The sequence below is a fragment of the Patiria miniata genome, unplaced genomic scaffold, assembly GCF_015706575.1.
Source record: "Patiria miniata isolate m_02_andy unplaced genomic scaffold, ASM1570657v1 HiC_scaffold_6, whole genome shotgun sequence".
Taxonomy (NCBI): domain Eukaryota; kingdom Metazoa; phylum Echinodermata; class Asteroidea; order Valvatida; family Asterinidae; genus Patiria; species Patiria miniata.
This window is the reverse complement of record NW_024037073.1, coordinates 16,385,886-16,409,787: the sequence shown is the minus strand read 5'-3', so window position 1 is coordinate 16,409,787 and position 23,902 is coordinate 16,385,886. Positions and strand designations below refer to the sequence as shown.

General features: G+C 41.0%; 1 protein-coding gene across 1 annotated transcript in view; it reads right to left on the bottom strand.

Annotated features, from left to right (window-relative positions):
• Positions 1-1,958: 1,958 nt before the first annotated feature.
• Positions 1,959-23,902, bottom strand: part of LOC119743097 (membrane metallo-endopeptidase-like 1) — a 45,958-nt gene continuing 24,014 nt past the window's right edge. The window contains exons 2-21 of the mRNA XM_038219450.1: positions 17,721-17,804; positions 16,428-16,589; positions 15,554-15,637; positions 14,382-14,590; positions 14,009-14,071; positions 13,280-13,399; positions 13,027-13,113; positions 12,670-12,794; positions 11,827-12,049; positions 10,833-10,931; positions 10,561-10,638; positions 9,100-9,203; positions 8,580-8,644; positions 8,359-8,410; positions 7,357-7,424; positions 6,466-6,596; positions 6,090-6,155; positions 5,768-5,866; positions 4,338-4,414; positions 1,959-3,678 (exon numbers count right to left, since the gene is read on the bottom strand). Of these exons, the coding sequence (XP_038075378.1) occupies positions 3,579-3,678; positions 4,338-4,414; positions 5,768-5,866; positions 6,090-6,155; positions 6,466-6,596; positions 7,357-7,424; positions 8,359-8,410; positions 8,580-8,644; positions 9,100-9,203; positions 10,561-10,638; positions 10,833-10,931; positions 11,827-12,049; positions 12,670-12,794; positions 13,027-13,113; positions 13,280-13,399; positions 14,009-14,071; positions 14,382-14,590; positions 15,554-15,637; positions 16,428-16,589; positions 17,721-17,804 (2,096 nt within the window). The 3' untranslated portion in view covers positions 1,959-3,578. The remainder of the gene's footprint in view (positions 3,679-4,337; positions 4,415-5,767; positions 5,867-6,089; positions 6,156-6,465; positions 6,597-7,356; positions 7,425-8,358; positions 8,411-8,579; positions 8,645-9,099; positions 9,204-10,560; positions 10,639-10,832; positions 10,932-11,826; positions 12,050-12,669; positions 12,795-13,026; positions 13,114-13,279; positions 13,400-14,008; positions 14,072-14,381; positions 14,591-15,553; positions 15,638-16,427; positions 16,590-17,720; positions 17,805-23,902) is intronic.

Here is a 23,902-nt window from a genome sequence, read left to right as displayed (position 1 = left end):
GATAAAAGCAGTTGCGCGTGCAGGACAGTGGAGGACCCCCGGGCGGATGTCAGGGACGCCCGGATCCCCCGGACACCCCACTTAAAATCTTGAATTGAAAAAAACATATTCATCATAAATAATGTTGCCGTTAGTGCCCCCCCCCCCCCCCCCACTGAAAAATGTGTTTTGGTGCCCCCATATGTGTTTAGTTCAAAATTCTAAAGTTTGAAAAAGTTTATAATTTTTGGATTGCTTCACACTGTTATGATAACTTCGGCACTACTCGTCAAGGCAATCTCATCCATTTACAAAAACACTTAGAGACTCGACATTGCTTTTGCTAATCATAGACATGTTTTGCCTACCATCGTTAATTCTTTCCCACTTTTTTATAAGAAACGACCCAGTGAACTTGCCAAAAAAGGTGTACATGAAGCATTTAAAAGAATTTTTTTTAGATAAGTACAGGAATTTTCTCTGTGCCAATCTCCGCTTTGCCTGTCCATAAGGAGAAAGGCAGTATTTGTTATCAGTTACTTTGATGCCAGGATTTTTCCAAGTAAGCTAGCCGTCGCAAAATGCAAGGGGAGGGGGACACCATCTGACTATTGCAGGCGCTGTTTTTACCAAATACTTATTCTTATTCTCACAAATGTACCTTTAGGGAGACACGTTATCGTATTTTCTTCCACAATAGGGAGACACTGGTCATTGGGAGACATTTTCATGTTTCCCTAATTCCACAGCCCCCCCCCCCCCCTTTAGAGGCAAAATGTTATTGTCGCAATCAGGTGATATTTGTTGCTGGTGGTCTATTTAGTAAACATACCGAAATTCGTGGGAAAAAGACAAGGGAATATTGGGTAAGGCCACATTTAAGTTTGAACAATTTTGTGCACAAGTCTATGGGGATGTCTCCCAAATGTCAAATCCAGGGTAATTATTATTATCATTTATTCGGCCAAGATTTCATACAAGCAAAAAACATTACAGAGAATATGACAATGAAACTTTACAGAACAAAACTAGTGGAACAGGTAAAAAAGAAACACGAACCAGACAAACCCACATTAAGATGGCCAGGATTAATAAAGTGTACTTAAACACTGTGACTCGGAAGCCTACTAATCCAATCTTAAAATGGGACACTAAAATCAATCTAAAAATATGATTAGAACAAAAACTAAAAACATTAGTAAATGAGATCACTCTTCCATTACAGAGACAAATAATGTAAATTTAATAGTGTTTTTTTTTAGTGTTGGCGCATTTCCAGCATTTCTTCGATTTTTATGAACAAATTGAAAATATTTGTCTGCCGCAAAATTCAATTAAATCTGTTCTGAACCTCCACCAACCCCCCGAAATAATAACGAACACACAAAGACAAACGAATTATGTGAATGTGATTTGTGAGATTACTTGATTATTGTACACACAACATTACATTTAGGATATACACTATAAATGTTTAATATTTTTTGGCCACGTGCGAAGTAGAATATAATATGTAACTGTTCTCTCTTTTACTTTATTAACCGGAACTTCAGTCAGCCATTAACTACTATATTAGTAGCCGATTGCCGCGTCCGGAAATTACACCTAATCGCTGGTATCCTAGAGACGGGTTACCAGGAGCGCATTTCATAGCAGGAAGTTATGAGGTCCACGTGGTTGTGTGTGCATTGCAGTCGTTAGTGCGGGAAGAGTTAATATTGGTGTGTACAGAAGACTATACCGTTTGGAACGGGCGGAAACGAGATTGAGATAAAACCTATATAGAAATAGAGATTGCCGACTGTCAAAAGATATTCATTAGGAACATAGCATCATTTGCATTTAGGGGCCATTCAAAGTTGTCGATGTCTTTAAATTTTGATTTTTTCGTTTCTGTTTTTAAGGGCGGATCCAGGCATTTTCGCGGGGGGGGGGGGGTATCACCGGCAAACAAAGTCTCTGAAATGTAGACACGGTTTTTTTTCTCCAGATACTTGGCCTTTGTAAAATCGAAAAGCGGGAGACGGGGGGAGGGAGGGAGGGAGGGGGGCTATTCTTTCAATGGGGGCGCTGTTCAAATCGAAGTTTATAACACTATATCACTGAATAATACCCCATAACCAAACTGTTTAAACATTACAAAAAAAGTGTCACTGTATTGAGAGAAGTCTGCTTTGTTCACTTTGCGCATGCGCTCAACATTCTCTCGGGTCTGACATCATGTCAAATCAGGTCATATCAGCCCCCTCCCCCACTGTTTCCTGAAAGCTAGATCCGCCCCTGAACAGCATCGGTAGGCCAACGTTGGCATCAAAACTATACAGTGTGTCAAGTTGTAAAACTGGTTGAGTGGTCTGTATATCACCGAGTAGTTTTACTTTAAGTAGTCTATATACAAACAGAAGTAGGGCTTGTCGTGGAGAAATCCAGACACATAAATCTTGCACAAGCCCAGTTTACAATTTGTCGTACTGAACGACCATTATTAACCGGGAAAGAGGCGGCGTTATTCGCGATGGTGGCCACAACAAAATGTGAAGTCAAATAGGTATGATGTCATTTGTGACCGTCCGTGGAACAGTTAAGGCGGTAAGCATTTCGAGAATTTCCAGGTATCTATTAGAGTAGACGGTTCGAGACAAGGTAGATCGACGGTTTGGGAGTTGAACCCGCACACGACAGCCGAGACTGAAAAAAACGGTAAATTATATTCTGGATGTCGGACATTGATGTTGTCGTGCAAAATAAAAATAAAACATATTACATTTTACGCTCAAAAATATCTACACACCAACGTATCTCAAATGCGTGGCAAATTTAAAATGAACTTAAATATAGGCCTAGTGTGTGCATTAGTATGGTTCACGATACAGTGAATTTTCGCCGGATGCACTTTACTCCTTGAGCCGAAACAAATGTGAGAAGTGACCGACGTTTTATCTCCAAATGGAAGGAAAAGCAATATAGTAAAGTACTTTAAAGCTTAAACTTACATTACACAATGGTGAATAAAATCTATCATACACTCTGTTAATGCTGCACATAGGTATTTACAATATGAACATTGTGTTGACTCCAGATATTGATATACGCACGTATTGTGCAGTAATAGTGTTAATGATAAACTATCGAAAGCAACTGAATCGGTAATTACACACAAAGAAAAGTGGTGTCCGAACAAATCATGGCATGCAGAAAATGATCACCACACGGAAAATATGTCCATTCTGCGCGTCAGAGTAGTTAATCAATCAATTAATTAAATAAGGGGAACAAGTGTAGCACGGAAAATGTTGAACCCCATTGCAATGAGTATAACCACTCTACCCATGACTGCGCGCAAATGCGAAATAGAATACTGGCGCATGCGCTTTCGGCACGAGGTTCGTCTGTCAAAGAAGATGCTGTGGTAACGAAATAGCGCCCTCACATCTTCTTCTAATACTCCCTCCTAGATAGAAACGAAATCTGACACAAGACACAAAGTGTCACAGTTTGAAACTCAGGTGGGAAATCAGCCTGCCGTTGAGGGCGCTACAGTAGAAAGTGGTCCCATTATACTTTGTTTTCAGTCAGAGTGACTGCCGTCGTTCTCTTTATCAGAAGACGCTGCATTTGTTGACTGGGTTCATCGGCGACCCTACCTTGCACTGGAATGCTTCGGAAAACTCGGGCGAGTTCATGACGGGGCCCAACGCCCTGTATCAACAATGTAAACAATTATATTGAAAGTGTTGCTTGACTGACAACAGAGGGCAGCATTCTCGGATAAATAGATGCTGGTTCGATCAAGGTTTATTGGTCTACCATTTAGTTAACGGAAGGCTGGTACAGACCTATGTTGCGCCAGCACTCAGGTCGGACAATGGTCAAACGTCATCACGAAACTTCTCGCTCCTGATCCCTGCTTTATTTGTGATGCGTACGGATATTGGTTACCAGTGACGGGGCAAACCTTAGTAGGCTGGTACCAAATAGTCTACAACACGTACGTGTCTAACCATTGTCAACTAGAGTGCGTGCGCTGGAATATAGTCCACCCATGTTGTTGATCTAAATTGCTCTTGGGTAACAATGAATGGTGTAGCTGCAGTTCCATTCTTGAAAAGGATTGACTAAGCTTAGGCGCGTAAGTTTAAACTTTTTGATCTCTTAAACGAGCCAAAAAGACTAACATTAACAACCCCCTGGATCCTAAAGACGAGGCTCAAAGCACTAGGTAAAATGAAGCATTTGGCAAAGGGAACTTTTTTTTTTTTTTTTTTTGGTGTTCCTTTGACTGATTGAAGTATTAGAGGGAATCAGCAAATCAAAGATGACACAGGGAAAGATGCAAGGGTTTAATTTCGACGATTTACCTGAATCTGCCTGGCGAATGATTATTTTGCTGTAAATGGTAAATGATGGCTTGGTCCCGGCTCTTGGAGCACCATAACTAGATTCGGAATGAATAAAAATACATACAACTCTACACAAAATATCAAATAACATTTTGGTTCTCGCTGTTGCGAGAGGTGAAATCCATCTGGAGCCCGGATTTAGATCTAGCTTTGTTTTTAAAAGTACGGCTGCGCAGTCAGTAATAAGTTGCGTACAACAAATAGTAAACCTGCTTTTCAAACTCAAGCGATGCCAGTCAAATAAACTCAGCTCAACTCAACTCAACATGCCAGTAATGATTATATAGAAAGGCCTAGATAAAAGTAAGTCTCTGTTACGTGGCTTTCCCTGTTATATTTTTTTGACAGGGTTAAGGGCAACATTTCACATATAGGGTGTCTCCATAAAAAGGTAGCAGACGACCATAAATATTAAAAATACTGGCACTCTCTTTTTGCAAGACTTATCTATAGATCCTGAAGGTGTGGTAAGTACTCTACACAAGGGTTTTTATCCCATCTCATTTGGACACCCCAGTCCAGAGATTCAGCTCATTAAATGCAATGACTTGAATTCCAAGTTGGGCTACTTGGTGTCTAATGAAAGGCATTCACATACCAAGAAGGTGCAGAAAGTGGCCCAAACATATTTTGACAGTCTTTCGTAGCTTTACCATAACTTTAAACAAACGGTCCAAATCACTCAGAACAAAAATCCTGCAAAGAACACTGTATCATCTCATGGTAACTCTGTTTTACCAACAACAAAAAAACATTAGGATTTAGCTTCCTAAGGAAAAAACCTGTTGTTTGACTGCTACATTTTTGTAAACATCCATGCAGCCGAGTATTGAAACCAATACAATAATTTAACCTATAATTAAAAGGGCTAGTATCACACTGCCCCTGTTTAACCGGCTCCTGACATTTAAAAGACAATCTCAGCTCCCCTTAAAGTATGCAGATGGATACTGCCATTCCGGTACAAACGGCACCCCAACAACCACCTCTGCTCCCCACCACAACCCGGCAACACCAAGGGCGGATCCAGAACACAATTTTTTGGGGGGCCCAAAAAAATTGTGTTCCCCCAAAAAGTGGGTAAAAAAAATTACGGCGTGGGGTTCGGGGCCCGCTTAAGGGCCCCGAAAAAACTTTGAATTCTAGATGCTCTGTGGTGTGATCTGAGACAATTTCTGACCACTTTAACCAATGTTTTTTTGAGGAAAAGATGGTGGTGTACTCATTGCCTGCCCTTATTGCGATGTCACATAAAAAAATAAAAAAAGTGGTTTCTTTTTTTTTGGGGGGGGGGGCCATGGCCCCCTTTGCCCCCCCCCCCCGGATCCGCCCTTGGGGAACACCGTGCAGTGACGGGACTGATTTCAAAGAAAAATCCAGACACTTACCTGTCCGTAATTCAGGAAGAATATTTGATCATGGGTGAGATTAATTCCTGGAAGCGTTGCCTCCTCTACACCTGTTTCTTCCACCCACCTTCGGTATGCCTGAATGACAAAGGAAACCAACAAAAAAAATGATCAGATCAAGTCAGGTCAAAAGTGACACATAGGGAGTTGTCACTAAGGAATGCCATTGAGAAAGTCACGTGATTTCTTGTCACATGAGACTGAATGACTAGCAGTTTACTGTTGATTGACTTGCGATGATTTCTACTTGCCTTCTTCTCTCTGCCGTCTACAATGACATACTGCGGTATTACGTACGTACCTTGTATGCTACCTTGAGGGCGCTGTTGTCGGCAATATTTTCCCCCAACGTTAGGTTCGGATTCACCTGCAATCCATCAGATAAACAAACCATCGCGTAATAGCAATATTATTATTACTATTTTTTATTAATTTCTGGTACTGAGACCATGGATTCCCCACAGGTGCCCTAGGTCGTAACAGAAACCCTGAAGACACCTGTAGAGCGAAGACAATGAGCAGATATTACAGTTTTGGAGGTGGGAGGAAAACACCAGAAGAATATTCTGGGGGAAACCCACGGAATCAGGTAGGGACTGACAACCCAATCCACCTATTGGCCTAGGCGGGATTCGAAGCATACTGAGAACTTATTGTAAGCACTTAATTTATTTTACCTTCCTGTTGACCTGTTTCACGACGAAGTTGGAATACTGTTCTACTAAACAGTTGGTTTCCCGCCTGAAACCATCCGCAGATTCCTCCGTCCACATCTCGTCCAAGTCTCCATTCTTGTCGAAACCTCGGCCTGGTAACGAAAGAGGCATTTTATTCGAATCGTTAAATCCATCCCCAATCCGGTTCGTCAGTGTGACGTCACTTTAGTTTATACCACGCTCACTACCCATTAATTAAGTAGCATTGAAACCATTGGAACTGCAAGTTAATACAGCTTATCCAATGGGCGCTAGTAATCAGTGGTGCGCTCACGTGCATGACTTTTTTTACTTACGAATCGGATAGCAGCCCGATAGATGAATAGCTCGATCCAATTAAGCCCCGCCTCGTGATATTCTGACCAATCACAGCCGCGATTAATATCGGACGTGTTTTCACACGCGCGTTGTACGCGCGCGCAGCCAGATAGTGCAGTGTGGCCATGGCGAAGCGCGTGCTGTTGCCCTCGCGCGAAGTGGGCGGGGCCTGATGGATGGACAGACTATAGTGTCACTTCTCTTCGCACTTCGAAACGGATGAGGGCAGCAGATACTCAATACGAAATTTGGCAGTGATTTCGTAATTCTGACCGAGCACGAAGTCAAAGGATTTCGTTGCAACGATTTTTTTTTAAATTTTGATTCGAGTTTAAGGACAAACTAACAAATGGGCATGCATGCGGTTTCGGAAAGTTTTTTTCTTACGAAATACCGCAAACCGTTATAAATCGTTTGTGCTTTAATCCTTATTATTACGAAATAATATGCACACAGTGTAATAAATTGGTATAATTTCAATAATTTTGATCGCAATAACTGGATCTAGAGAAATTATGGACAGAGCCACCTTACCCATGTCATCGAAGGCGTGCATAATTTCATGACCAATAACGACTCCTATTCCTCCGTAATTCATAGATCTGAAAGAATAAAACCTCACTTGTAATACTATCACATCATATCGAAATGTATAAGGATGTTACACCGCAGAGTGTGCACTTGGTAGTTTTTTCTCTTATGGTAAATTTACGTACAGTTGAGACATTGGTTCACAGGCTTGGAGAAAACAAGGCCAACCACGCACCAGCGTTCGAAAAAAATGAACACACAAAAACTGAAATTCTGACCTTCTTGTGCTGCATTTCTAAAACACAAAAAGGACATTGTACAGTATCCACTTTTGGTCGACGGACTTCCCGTATATTATTTCTTGTATTTTTTTGTCTTTAAGTTAAATATCCGCAGCTTCTATCTTTAAGATAAATATCCTTGGCATCTGTCTTTAAGATAAATCCCCCTGGCTTCCTCTCAGTATAATCATCCTGGACCAAAGCGGAGGAGTATGGACGGATACAAATAAATGCACATCACATGTACACATACAGCTTTAGCCAACAATGAGCAAGTACACTTTAATAAGTCCCGGGACAGATTTAACCGGAATCAGGGTTCTATGGGGTCGGACCCTTTTCCGGGTTAATTAGACAGTTTTTCGGGTCAAAGTGTCACTTTTCCGGGTCAAAATAATCCGGAAAATGAGTCGGAGTACTGGTATTTTGACCCGGAAAAGTATCATTTTGACCCGGAAAAGTGTCATTTTAACCTGCAAAATGACATTTTGACCCGGAACAATGTCAGGCCCCCAAAAAGCGGGGTTCCGGGTCAAAGCTGACCCGGGACTTTTAGAGTGTATAAACCGTTAGCAATTTCATCCATGTACGGCAACTATGGTAACGTCACTTTGTTGTCCGTAAAAAAAATTATGTAAAACTATGTAAACGAAATGTCTGTATTTAGACGGAGTTATAAGAGCTTGGCTTTAGAATTCCGGCAAAAGAATTGATTTTAACTTACTGGGGATTTCTGCGATTGTAGAAAGGGTGCTGCAAAAAGCCAGCCGGAAATGCTGAGAGAGAGAAAAAATGTATAGTCTTAAACAAAACACACTTCCAGAGGGTTACAACCCACGGGAGGGGGGGGGATTAAAAGTGGCTACAGGTAGAAAACATCATTCGAGAGATAAAAACAATTTACTGGTAGCATATTGAATTAAATGCCGTCATGCAAAGACTTACTGATTTGGTTAAGAGGATACTGGTATGCCGCGTTAGCCTGGTAAGGCTGGTACCGATTAGCCCACCTATAAGAAAAGATAGACGCGTTACTCCTTAACTTAGTTTACATCTATATCTTGAGCAATTCTCCGACGTCTTCAGCGCAGGTATCTTAACTAAGTTCTTATTCCTCGAACTTGCCGGAAATTGCTAGCCAATGGATAAAGAGTTCTTGCAAAGTGTGTGGTGTTAAAAGAGCTCTAAGCGGTTTGTACATCGAACCAGTCGGCTAATTCATTTCAGAACAGCTATCACATGCCTTTTTTATTACAGCATAGGCCTACCAAAAAGCAGAAATTCAATCAGCCGTTATATCGGCCCATCTGCTCGCGATCGCTGGTTCAGTGGCTCAGACGCCCTCACTCATAAGCGGAATGTCAGGGGTGCGAGTTCCACCAAAAGCAAGCCCTAACTTTTGTAATTAATGCATATAAATTATATCTGAACCCACATGTCTTTTTTTTTTAAATCAACCACATACCGGTATATGTTGACTGGCCGTCGAAATCTTCTCAGGGAAAATCTGACGTAGTTTTTAAGTGTCTCGAAGACGTTTTCAAAATGATGTTCTCGGTAGGTTACCATCTGCAGAGGACGGAAATGTGAGTTTTGTTATTCCCAACGTGAGCTACTCTCGCAAATCAATTTGAGTCAATTTGAGTCTCTTTTGATTAAATTTATATCATTGAATTGTGTCTTTACTGGGACTCAGCAAATGTCGAGTTAGGGAGAAATAAATTGAATAGGCCTATTTGTCCTATTGCAATAGGCGTAAATCTTTCAAAGAATAAATTACGCATAACACTGGGAAGTTGTGTTGAATTATTACAATGTTGCATTTATTGAACTTTACTAAGGGAATAAATGTGTGCTCTGGAGGTTTTTATCACTCTGTTTAAGACCACTTAGAGTCTGGGTGCTGATAATTACCCGAGTCGGAGGCGAGGGTAATTATCAGCACCCAGACTCAGGGGTCTACGTGTAGGGGTCTACATTTTATTGCGACACTGGAAAAGTGTTTAAGACCAGCTAGCCATGTCTTTATCATCCGTTTAAAACCGGCCACGTGACGGGCTCTCGACCAATAGGAATGGCTAAACTGTCTGAGGTATTTATGAATAACTTATTAAACCAATAGATATCACATTGTGTAACCTTTCAACCATTTTGTTTTTCAATGCATTTAATTGCTTGCTATAAGCGACCCAAGACAAAGGGCGGATTCAAAACACAACTGTCTGGGAAGGGGGGCAAATAAAATTTTGGTCCCCAAAATGTGTGTCGCAAAAAATTACGGCGTGGGGTATTTGTTGGATTCTAGATGCAATCTGTCGTGCGATCTGAGGCAATTTCTGACCACTTTAACAAATGTTGTTTAAGGAAAAGATGGTGGTGTTTTCATCGCCTGCCTTTATTGCGAAATCACTTAGTGTAAACAACCTAGTGTAAATATCTACGCGCGTATCAAAAGAGTGCAGCGTGATGTATGAGTGCGCAGGAGAAGTAGGCCAATCAAACTCAAAGGGATCGAGGCGTGCACAGCCAAGACGCGATATCAACCAGTAAGATATGAGAAGCAGGAGGCCTTTGCATGTTCATATATACAAGTTCGGGTCCCTAATCTAGAGGACTTTATAACATTTTTATCGCATGAGTTCGGATTTGTTGGTGCTAACGAATAATGTATTTACGAGAGTTTCCAACAGATCTGTGATTGGATACAAGTAGTCCTGCGTGATTACAATGAAGAACAGGGGAAATTATGTATAATTGTGGGAACGTAAAACTCAAAGAGAACATCGACCATGAACTTGAAATGGTGGCGCATCAAATCGTGTACACCGCTTAAAATGTAGTAAACGTTAGCCATACTATCAAATAATTGCCCAACTCACAATTATACAAACTTGGGCTGTTTGGGACTGATCATTTTTTTACTCACATCTTTGTATTCTTCTTGCAGCGCGGTGTAGTTAAATAATCCATCGTCGAACCCGACCTGCTCACGAATTGCATACAACTAAAAAAGAAAATTGCAAAACAAAACAAACATCTAGAAAACGTCCATGTCGTAAGCTTATGACCATTAAAGATATGTTCCGAGAATAACTCTTTTTAATCTGACTCATTATTTTTTGTGAATAAAATTTTCTTTTTTTTTCAAACGGGATCCGACAAATATCAGGGAGGCCAAACAACAAGACTTTTTCCCACCTTCTCGATAGCCTTGGCTTTGGTCGGTTCGTCCATCCACTTCGTTCCGTTCAGAGTGTCGAGGACCACTCCTCGGATCTGATGAATCATTTCCAGAGCCTGTCAAGGAACAAGTAAAGTGTCAAACACTGTTAAACTACTGGAATCTCTATAGGAAGTAGGTCATGTTTGCAAGGGCGTAAAACCCAGGAAATGGGGAGGATATATCCTCCACTTTTAGACCGTGGGGATTTGCCATTGGAACACTCCCTCCCCCCCCCCCCCCCTCAAAAAAAATTGTGTGGTGAAAACCAAAAATGCCCACTTTAAGGTTATTTTCTAACTTTCAAACAGCCCAAATGTATTTAATAGCAGTGAAAAACCGAAAACGTACAGCACAAAAACTTTAAATACACCGTCTGGATGTATTGTAACCGCAGCAGTTTGCATAAGATGTAAGATTGTATCACGAACAGCACCCCCTAGTGCCATGTGGTGTGCAGTCAATTTTAGGATTTTTGGTCATCCGCCGACTCGCTGACACGGATTTACGCCACTGCATGTAACATACAAAAAAAAATAATATGCCGAATCAGAACGCAAATTTAATGACGATCGTTCTTATGCACAAAACATTTTGCTGGTGGAAATTTGGTGGGATAAACAATCCATTGTATAATGCTTGAAAAATCAAAGTGGTTGTTTCAACCAAAGTTAAGATTGTATCATGAAGCGCTCAAGTACTCTTTTTTTTAAGCAACACAGCTTTGAATGTGCATTCTGTGTTTTAATGTCCACTACGACTCAGGTGGCAACGATTTGTTATCTGCTTACGGATCGGATGCACGAAGACTTGAAGACTGCAGATTGAGTCGTCGGTGTACATGATATGCTTAGGTTAACCCGAGTGATATTATGATGCACACATACGCACAGCTAAAATTCTTCCCAAGCAATTGTAAAAGGACAGCATCAATGCCGACCACAAGTTCGAGACCAACACAAGATAGCTTACCATCGCTTTACTCTGCTGGTCGAAGTACTTCTGGATAAACATGGCAGACATGGCGCTGCTCATGCTGCCGCTGGTCAGGTCAACGCAATGCTTCCACCGCGGCGCTTCCCCGTGTTCGCCTTGCACTTGATAGGAGAACTCCTCCCGGAGCTTGCGAGACTTCCTCCCAAGGAGGTCGATGCTGTCGTGCACTAGCCTCCACATCAGCAGGTTCGCTATTGTTCTAGACAGTAGATACAAACGCTGGAATGAGACTACACAACTACTAGCGTCATATCAAGGCTAGACAGATTGGAGTAAAACTTGGAAGAAGTTGGCAACTATTCCTTGTAAAGTGACCCGCCCTTGAGAGAGTACGTTTCTGAAAACCAAAGATATTAACTGATTGTCGACAACAAATGATGACGAAACGTCGTATTAATACATCTTGTTCTTAATATTACTGGAGATGGTACCTTAAGGAGACATTCCCATAGGGTGTTCACTCAATTTTTCCAACTTTAATGACCTCCAACCGCCATGATTTTCCCTTATCCTACCGGCCACAAATGTTGTTATTTTAATGTTTTGGACCACAAGCAATCGATTCAGCCTATTTGCGAAGGTACAATATTGCCTCTAAATAGGAATTGTGACATTAGGGAGACATTGAAATGTCTCCCTAATGTCCGGTGTCTCTCAAGGGATTAAGGCTAGAACAAATGTCTCATAAAGGGTACATTTACAGGAATTCTCAGAACCGCACTTTTCTTCAAGAGTTATTGGACACTTCGCACGGCGTATCCGAGAACACCGAATATCCGAATACTCCGAATAATCGGATATCGAAATTCGAATACAAACCTGGTTGGTGTCTCCTGTATAACCGTTCCTAGCCTCTTCAGATATTCCAGGCCATAGGTGCCTAACAGCTCCGTCTCGTTAAAATTTGGAGTCACGATAGCGCCGAAATATCTGGACCAGTTGAACTACAATGTCATGATAAAAAAATAAACAAGCTCTTGATTTTAAGAACGAGATATGGTAACCATGACAGCACAGTAACGACAGCAACAAGAAATTGAGATAGGCCAGGCTTCTTTGCAGATGTGAAACCGGGTGCGTTCTTAGATTTCGACATCAACATCCCTATCACCCTGGTAATATTGTACACCGCCCCAATAAGTTTTGTTATTTAAACAATCTCACAAGGACACTTACCTGTGGAATCCATTTTTGTAAGTCTACGATCGTCAACTTTTCGTAACGTTTCAACGCCTCTTTTTTAGGACCTCTTGGAATTTGAATCTGCAAATAAATTAGGGCCATCAAAAATAAAAATCTTTAAGACAAGAGTAAAGCCTGCAAGTTTATACTCAAGGATATATATATTTATATATATATATGTTTTTTATCCCATATGATAAAAATAAATGTTCGTTTTATAAAACCCTAACATTTCGGCACGCCTCACGTTTATCAGCTTCGACTCAAGGTGGAGCATGTCGAGCACTTGGTGGTGCACCTCATCTTCACTGGCGAGGCTCAATTCCAAGGCGACGGCCTCCATGTATTCTCGGTACGCAACCACATTCTGTGAATAGTCATAAACGATAAACTCGGATAAGCGATTGTTCGAATCACTGCAATGACTAGTTGATGTTCAATGGTTGGGCCGTGTCCGAAGAAAACTGTACACGTGTCTATACGGTAGTGGCTGCAGCAACTTACCATATGCTCTTTTTTTCCTCGAATAAGAAACTAGTAGGTTGTGAGTTCGAGTCCAGCCTGTGGTTACGGTGCGCTTGCCCTTGTGCAAGGCACTTTGTAACTCATTGCTTCTCCCCACCCAGGAGTAAATGGGTACTTGTGAGAGCAGTGATACCTAAAGTGGTTGAGCCGCTTTGCACCGAAATGGCAGTATCCAGCTATAAACTCCCCAGGGAGCCGAGGTGGTCTTTAGAATTTTCATTCAATGAGCAGGATAATATTAATAATGTAGAGCCTTCAGCACAATTACAGGTGGATACGTGAGCTTTATATACACATGATTATACACATTTATTATAAAATATGATGGAAACCTAATAAATAATGAACGCTCGAAGAATGAGAATGTTCCATGTTCCATTCCATGCACTACGCACACTGCTGCATTGTGTATGTCTTTAAGGGTTTTAACAAGTTTAAGGAAACAGCTTACCTTGTGTGAAAAGTTTGCCACCCTGAAGTCCTCTCGGCCCAGTAGTGTCTGCGGTTGATCAATCTGAAGGGAAAACAGTTGAGGTTCCATAGAAACTGTTAATGGCAGGAGGGTTGAAAAACGCGTTCTGCTTTTTGTAAACCAACCTTTTTTCGTAACTTGCATGCCCCACCATGTCGTCCATCGGCACCACGAACTGACACTTAGTTGGACGTGAGTGCGCTGCACGTGCGCGTATTTTACAGAACCGTGATATTAATGTTGGGTTTAATGAATGGGTGTCCTCCACAGTTCGGCACTTCTAGAGCGCACCCCGTAAATTTTTGCAAAAATGTGCAAAAGTTACACTCGGGGCCTTCCCGCATGTACTTACAATATATATATGCATGTCGTTGTTTTGTGGATCGATGCTGATGTAGTTCATGAAGATGTAGTTCTGCCCGCTCTCCACGAACACTTTGGCCAGCGTGTCTTCCAAATTCCAGGTCGACTCGTCGTAGGATGAGTCGTTCATCAGCGGCCAGCCGCCAAACTTACTGACCACGGTCCGAAGGGGCTCCAAACCCCTGTCGTTGAGAGCTCCTAAAAGACATTATGATTGCATTTTATTTAATGCAATCCTTGAAAGTGCAGGTTCATATTCTAGTTTCGATATTCATTTTGCCATTTTCGAGGGCTATTTTAGTGCCGTTTTGGTTTTTATGTTAATGCAAATCTCCATATTCATGAGCAAAACTGTGATGTTATATCAATAACAGAAGCCTGAATGTTACAGCCATATCTGCAAGAAAAGTTGTCGGAAATTCCGATACTCTGCTTTTGTAGATTTTCTTTTCTTTTGTGATTCGTTGTATTGTCATCGTCAGTCATGGCAGGAAGCCAATTATGATGAGCAAATTTGCTCACAAATCAACAACTGTTTGGTTTAACAATTGTAACAGAGAACACATCAAGTGAACAGTGTCTTCCTAAAATCCCTGCTACCTTCCAGCACTCAAGGCCCGCACTGAACAATTGCCTGGCTTAATTTTACCAAAGAAAGGGTGAAAACTGGAACTACCCAAACTTGGTTTGTTCTATAACCAATTGTTTGGGTTAGAATTTCTGCTAAATTCAACCAAAACTTGTGTTCATTTCAAGACCAAATTTAATTTGGTCTTGTATGACTACAACTTTCGGTTGAATTAAACATAAATTCCAACCCAAACAATTGGTTATAGAACAACCCAAGTTTGGATAGTTCCAGTTTTCACCCTTTCTTTTGTAAAATTAATCCAGGCAATTTTTCTGTGCGTCAGCAAATGGTATCTCATACTCAAATTGGTTTGTCAACGCCCTCGTTGATGATTTACCTCCCCCGCCCCCACCAAAAACCCAGTTGTTCTACTTTTTCAAAGGAATTTGAAAAACTTACTACTTCGACTTAATAAGTGGAAACCCGTAACTGAATTGTGGTTTACTTGCGATGGATATCCTGGTACACACCCACCCCTTGTCGGAACCACGTCTATTTCTCCGCCTATCAGCAGCTGCTTTCCCCCTTACCTTCGTCCATGCAAGCCTGGTATAAATATTTGGCCTTCACTATAGCCTCGGGTTCATCCTCGGCGACTTCATTTTCGACCAAACCTGAAAAAAACCCAGAAGAATCGGGAACACTAAAATTGCCATTCTATCAGAGATAATGCAAACGCCTTTTCTGTCTTATAAAACAAAACCCAGAATTTTGTGTGTTTGTTTCCCACTAAACATGGGTCAGGTACCTGAGAAAGGTGGGCACGTCTGAGATTTGGAGGCGCTGTTCCTTATGAAGAATTAGTTTGGTATTTATTTATTTATTTATCATATTTCTTTCTGGTAATGAAACCAACGATTCCTAAAAAATCCCCTTGTCACTGTAGCTCGAAAGCCTGAGGAAACCTGCTCAGAGGTGACAATGAGAAGAAATAACAGTTTTAGGAGGTGGGAGGAAAACCCCAGAAGAATATTCTGGGGGAAACCCACGGAATCAGGTAGGGACTGACAAACCCAATCCACATGTGGTCCGGGCAGGAATAGAAGTAACCACTGCGCCAACCCGACTCTTCTATAAAATAATGAATAATGGTGTTTCCGCAAACCTTTCATTATTTAGTATCTCCACCATGCTAAGCCTCTAATCTTACTTATATTCTATAAAACGTTTAGACGGTCTATGGCCATTAACAATATTGTAGATTCTTTTTAAGCTTTCTCCTCTCTCCTCGCCACCCCCACTTCCCCCCCCCCCTTTTTCGGGGGGGGGGGGTAGCTTGTTTAGGTTAGGATTGGAGTGAGATGGTCTGGTTCATAAGGAATAATTCCCCGTAAAACCACTTCTCGTCTAGTCTCGCCATACATGCCTCAATTAATGATAAGCCAAGCTCAAAAGCAAGTTTACCTCTGCAGTTCAATTCCACCCGATGCTTGAGCTCAGTGATGACGGTGAGCTTGCTGGTCTCGTCCGGGATGACTCGACTTTTCAGCCAGCCGCCACATGAGTACTCGTAGAAATCCGTGCATGGATCGACAGCGGAGTTCATGTTGAGAAGCAAGCCAGCGGCTGAAAGGGAAGACCAAATCAAATGAAGAAAGTAACGACCCAAGCCACTACAACAAACTCTGAATGCTCATATAAGAACTGTGTTTCACGATACTCTGGCCGAGATTTCTCGGCTTTTCAAAATTGGTATAAGCTCGATCCTGCATGGTTGCATCTCGGTTATCACTAGCGCGCACATGCACGCATTGTATTAGAAGCAGACACGTTGATGTTTTACCTGAGCACCAACCGCTAATGATTATACCAGCTTTAGTCAACGGATCAACTAACTGCTACACATGATATATGTGATTGTCTACCATGTAGTCAGACTGTCTTACTAATTTATTTCCCTGAAATAAATTCAATATCAGTTACAAGCAGTTGCAAGGGTATCCGAATAATGAACCTTACTCAAGATTTTACCCATAGACCTTTTTATGGCGTCTCTCCATTAAACGTGCATGTTAAATGCTTATAAATTTTTGCAAACACGCTTTTTATTATGTGTTCAAAAGTTAAACACTTCAGTTGTACAGCGTAATCTATGAGTAAAGATCATATGCCCTCTAATTCTTCGGTGTTAGAGCATTTTGTTGGCCATGAACTTTAAGGTTTGTTAAAATGAAAAGTGGAACATGTGCACATGGCTGTGAGCTTGTATTTCTGTCAAAATTAAATTAAATTTTGCAATGGAGCGTAGGCATCGTTTTTTCAAAATGGCGATGGGTTTCAAGACTATTTTTAGGGGTGGTCATCATACCCCCAAAAAACTTAACAGAAAATGAAAGATGATGAAATCAGCTTAAATTTGATGCGTGTCTTGAACGCCTTAGAGAGTTCAGAGTATTTTTAAATAATTTTGGGAAGTGCGCGTAATTACCACGTAGGTCTATGGCCATCTACTGGTCTTGAACCCTATATGCAGTGCGCTGATTTTCAGTGATTTTGCTAGAGCGCCCTCTTTGACTAGAATATCAAAGTAGGCTTCAAAATTAAATGTATATGCGCAACAAAGTAATCCAATTCAAGACGTCATCTATAGTATATTATCATGGAGTACTCAATAAAAAAACATGCTTAACGTATTTTACCCCGAGTGTGTACCACTGAGTCGCGCAGGGATACTTATTATACTAAAGTATTCCTTACCTGCTTCGACGCATTCGTCCGTCAGACACATTTCTTGCTCAGAGCATTGTGTGGATTTCGCCGGTGGGTAGGCAACTTCTGAAACTAACAAGAAAATTATTATCAATAAACCTCATTTTAGTTTCTTCCTATGGCAGTTCATAAGAGCCTTCCGATCAACAATTTGAAATTAGGCTTTTCTCTCTCTCAATATAACATCGGCCATTTTTTCTCCCCAATCTACGTCTCTTTTCCCCTTTAAAACGTGGCAGATACGATCACTAAAGTTATTGGTAAATATGTGATCTTTAGAAATTTCGATTTTCTTCTCCTCTAACAAAATTTAACGGAATATAATGTCCTTTAACAAATACATTTACGTGTTTTTTTTGCAGGCCTTTGTACAGTTTTAAAAATTAGATTTATGATGGCGCGCTCTAGTTCAGATATTGCGCACACTATTCAGAACTATTAAAGAGCGTCCCGCTATTCAAAAGTTGAAATTTATTAATAAATTATTGATTACTAGTCTTCTCATGGGCTGATTTTTTTCGTGCGATGTCTCATTGAAGAGCTCATAACTAATGCTATGCATGAAAATTATCAATTCAATTTGAAAATCTATTTTTTGTTCAAGGTGCCACCCCCCATAAAACACGTACATGTATAAACCAACTTTAAGATATTCAATTTGGACAATTCCTTAAAGCAATTGTGTTTTAGTATTAAGGGTCACTCGGTTAAACAAGAATGGTATTGTGGATATGGAAATCAAAATAATTGATATTATGGATTGGAACACATTCCTTAAAGTTCTTACATGACAAAGCTACTTATAATTATGTTCGAATTACATTTGCCTCGGGAATTAGAAATTAAATTATAACTTCTCTCTCTGAAAATGCATTCGTTCTAATAACACAGAATCTTCACAGAACCGAGCAATTCCAATAAAAACACTCCGAAAGTGACAGGGGCCTGGTAAGCGAAGACAGTAACCATTGCCCTACAGCACTCGTGTGTTGTGCCTAAAGCAACATCTATCACGTATTATTGAAAACCAAACATGTCAGCTCGACAGCATTCCGATGGGTGCTAGTATTATAAGCGCGGCGATGATCGTTTCTAATTTTTTTTTTTTTTCATTGCTCCATATTCTGTCAGTTGAAGTGCAAACTCCTCAACACAGGCGCTGTGATAAATGGGAGAGAAATAGTGCCGGGAACGACGAGCGAGAATAGTATGATGAATTTGTGTCATCTACAAAAATAGTGCGGCAATTGGCCCACCGCCTTAAAGGGGCTGTCGCGTTGCAGCAGGCTGGGACCATCATAAATCTTGCGAGTGCGAGAGACGTGTGCCTCGGGAAACAGTTTAGGGCACACATTGGGTCAATGTGCATCTCACCTCAAAATGTCGAAATGCAGAAATGTGCGAAATGGTGCGATAACCATGCAGCAGTATACGGTTTTCCGAACCGCAAGTTGTTTGAGAGGTCTTGATGTGACTCTTTTCTAGACGGTTGAATTTGAATGAAGTCTATGTGATAATTTTAGAAAACTGGCTCGTGTTTTTCATCAAGTTATACAGCCATGTTACCTCTTAAATAGAGCTTAGAATTGGACTTAGCGTTGGCGGGAATGATATATTTGCAATACAAAATGACGAAGCAATAATGCACAGGTGATCGCCTTTCGTGCTCACAGTAATCGTGTCTGCTACAGTTAGCGAAGTAACTTAGCTTTGTATGAGCAATGAATCCGGAAAACATGAGAAGAGGAATGGGCCAAGTTCCAATTTTATGACAAACCGGGATGGTAACACGTACACGGGCACGGCTTTAACCCAGCCTTACAGGCCTAAATCCGGAGGTATTTCAAACAAGAAAATGGAGACACTCAAACTCGACAAGACTGAAACAACAAACCACGACTTAGCCAGCATAAAAGGGGGATTCAATTTCAGACTCAACATCAGTGCATGATCGAGTTCCAGCATGACTCCAGGGCGATCGACCCAGAATCCTGATTACCGTGACCCGGGCCATGGTTCCCCGCCGGTTGCCTCACCTGGACACCCACCTCGACTGCATGCCTTCCCCTTCAAAACTAAAAAGTCCAACTAGAGATGGAGAAATGAGACATAAATGGGTCAAGTTAAACCACGAGTCCTGCTGATTCCTCGCAAGTTGTGAGTAAATTCTATCCTTTCGAGTGCCCTCTAAAAAAAGAACAGGGTGCAAGTCCCACGCTAGACATGGCAAAGTAGAGCCTGGGTATTTTGCCTTCCGCCCCGAATGCTCACCGTGGGTCCACGCTGGGGAACGACATAACTATTCCTGGTATTTTGGGCTCGCCCCGATAGACAATCGCATTTTTAGTTGTTCTTAAAAGGCGGGTTCAGTGTCCGAAATAAAATCATTTCAGGGCAATGTTTGACTGTAATTTCGAAATGGAACTGTTTTCTCAAAGCAAGTTGAGTTCAATTATCTTTGACATCGCGTTGTAGAGGGTTGATATCTCGACTTTAGGACAATGGGGGTCCACGATTGAAGGTGTTTACACGCCTGCTTTAATTAAACTTGCTTACTCTTTTAAGTTGGCCTGTGCACAAAAGAGGTCCACAGGATGAAGGAAGCATGAACGTTTTGTGGACTTTCACTTTTCCACACTAGGTCCCCCCACCTCTGGAAAACAGGTTTAGAGGCATTTTGGGCTGTCGACAAATGTAGAGGACACTCAAGGAAATCATGATAGGAAATTTGGGTTGAAAGAGTTATTACAGTAGGAATAAAATGAGTTTTCTCTCCGGTTTTTCTTAACTACGCAAATACAAAGGAATTTCCACACTGATTAGGTATGTTAGGTACACATAGTGTACTTGTACACACAGTACTTTAGACACATAATGTTTCCCACACGTCCGCAAACTCTGATGCACTGCTGGAACATTATGCAACTGGAATCACGACTAGCACCAAAACAGCTCGATTTTTAACCCCCGAAATTCGTTCTCGCAAGAATAACACAAAACGGCTAACTTTTAAAGGATGGTGGTGTGGACGTTGACATACTACTTTTAAATTCTCTTTCCAATTGATATCATTTTGTTTTAAATGCGTTTGGTATAGCACAATCGGGAGGATTCCAGTCCCTTTAATTGTTCAAAGGCTGCTTTCCTTGTTAATTCGGTTGAAACAGCCATGTGGTTGCGAAGGGCGATTTCTAAAGGTTACGTAACACTTTATGAACTACATGTACACATGCAGACATGTTCACACAGGCGGGCGAAATCTTTGAAAATTAATTTCTCCCGTTTGGAAGACCGTATCTTCATGCAACTTTATAGCCAGTTTCGTTCCCTTATAATGATCCAATTATGTGCTAAAAATCGTTGTGATATGTTCATTACTTTTCGTTGAAATTGGAAAAATGGGCCTGCGTATAGGTGCAGTTTTGAAAGTTGTAACGCTGGCGTTTGCAATATCTGTCAATCTTTTCAAGCCTCACATATCCATAGTGTACAGTAAAAAAATTGCATAAACGTTCCTTCACGAGTTACTAATTGATTAATCACCCTTCTTGCCGGCTTCCATTGTTCGATATCGAGACCCGCGCCAAAACACGCGGAGTGACACTATAATGAATATGCTAATCTACCATACGCTATTGTTTTGCTTGGCCAAAATCGGTCAACCATAGCGCCTAAGGCGCTTTGCTGAATAATGCACTTGAATTGGGTCTGCATAAAATCCTCCTCGAAATGTTCCATGGAGATAGTTCAAGGTGTTACACTAGCGTTTGCAGCAACAGATAAAGCTAAAATTCGGAATATACTTAGATGATATAAGTGTCTAACTACTCGTGAAATAGAAACTTGAGTAGATTCCTAGAAATTGATATACATAGATTTGGGGAAGGTTTCGAACGATTTCTTCCAAACTTGAAGGTCAGCTATACCAGTAACCAGTATTGACGTTTCGGCATCGATAACGGCGATTTTTTTTTTCGCTGACATGAAGTTTAGAATTACTTCTTCCGTTATAATTTAACATGTCAATCATACTGAGCATATTTTCTGAGAAACACAACGTCCAATAGGCCATTTTTTTTGTGGTGCATGAATTTTACTGTTAGTATGGCGTCAAAAAACGTAATCGGATTAGCTTTCCTCAATAACGGCAGACGCTTTTCCTTAGCAACCATATGCCTGCTATTTGGTGGGTACGCGTACCGATAAAATATCCTCAAACACTGACGGAGACCCCCCCCCCCCAAAAAAAAAGAGAACACAGACACCAACTTATCGACCGTAGATCGGCTCATATCACGGTCCAGGGATGAGAACAAGTACCCCTCGGTCTGGAGGGTCCTCGAGCCATGATGAGAGGTCCGAAGGAGATCTGAGTGAACAGTGAAATCAAGACGATTGCCAGGTATGCTTGTCTGGACTGTGAATCAAGACGATTGCCAGGTCTGGACTGTGTATTGAATCGTTAATTATGCTAAAGAGAAAAAGCTGATTTTCGTTTGTGTGTTGGTTTATAACAAATCTTTTTATGCGAGAAATAAACTAATTGTGACCAAAGCAAATCATGAGAAAACAAGTCAGGTGTGTTTACAAACACCAATGCCCCGCAACCGTGACTGTTTCAATGACATAACACCACTCTAACATCAACTTACATGTACCTTGGTCAAATGGAACGTTCATTGACAGCATTAGTGTCTTCTGTAGGTTTTATATGAATTAATCCCTAATCCCTATGATCTCAGAATAAATACAAGATTTCTATTGTTTTAGCCACTGTGACCTTGACCCTTGACCTTTTGACCCCCAATGCGATAGGCTTCTTAGGATTGCCAAGGACAATCCACAAACCAAATTTGAAATTCATATGTAAAGTATTTCTCAAGTTATCGCGCTGACAAAATTTCTATTGTTTCAGCCACTGTGACCTTGACCCTTGACCTTTTGGCCCCAAATGCAAAAGGCTTCTTAGAATTGCCAAGGACAATCCACAAACCAAATTTAAAGTTCATATGTAAAGTATTTCTCAAGTTATCGCGCTGACAAAATTTCTATTGTTTCAGCCACTGTGACCTTGACCCTTGACCTTTCGGCCCCAAATGCAAAAGGCTTCTTAGGATTACCAACGACAATCCACAAACCAAATTTGAAGTTCATATGTAAAGTATTTCTCAAGTTATCGCGCTGACAAAATTTCTATTGTTTCAGCCACTGTGACCTTGACCCTTGACCTTTTGGCCCCAAATGCAAAAGGCTTCTTAGAATTGCCAAGGACAATCCACAAACCAAATTTGAAGTTCATATGTAAAGTATTTCTCAAGTTATCGCGCTGACAAAATTTCTATTGTTTCAGCCACTGTGACCTTGACCCTTGACCTTTTGGCCCCAAATGCAAAAGGCTTCTTAGAATTGCCAAGGACAATCCACAAACCAAATTTGAAGTTCATATGTAAAGTATTTCTCAAGTTATCGTGCTGACAAAATTTCTATTGTTTCAGCCACTGTGACCTTGACCCTTGACCTTTCGGCCCCAAATGCAAAAGGCTTCTTAGGATTACCAAGGACAATCCACAAACCAAATTTGAAGTTCATATGTAAAGTATTTCTCAAGTTATCGTGCTGACAAAATTTCTATTGTTTCAGCCACTGTGACCTTGACCCTTGACCTTTCGGCCCCAAATGCAAAAGGCTTCTTAGGATTACCAAGGACAATCCACAAACCAAATTTGAAGTTCATATGTAAAGTATTTCTCAAGTTATCGCGCTGACAAAATTTCTATTGTTTCAGCCACTGTGACCTTGACCCTTGACCTTTTGGCCCCAAATGCAAAAGGCTTCTTAGAATTGCCAAGGACAATCCACAAACCAAATTTGAAGTTCATATGTAAAGTATTTCTCAAGTTATCGCGCTGACAAAATTTCTATTGTTTCAGCCACTGTGACCTTGACCCTTGACCTTTCGGCCCCAAATGCAAAAGGCTTCTTAGGATTACCAAGGACAATCCACAAACCAAATTTGAAGTTCATATGTAAAGTATTTCTCAAGTTATCGCGCTGACAAGATTTGTCCGGACACACACACCCACACACCCATACTTGTTTCACATGACTAGTGTGGACTTTCCATTGCTTTCGTGTAGTTAAGAAAAACCAGTGAAAAAACTCATTTTTCT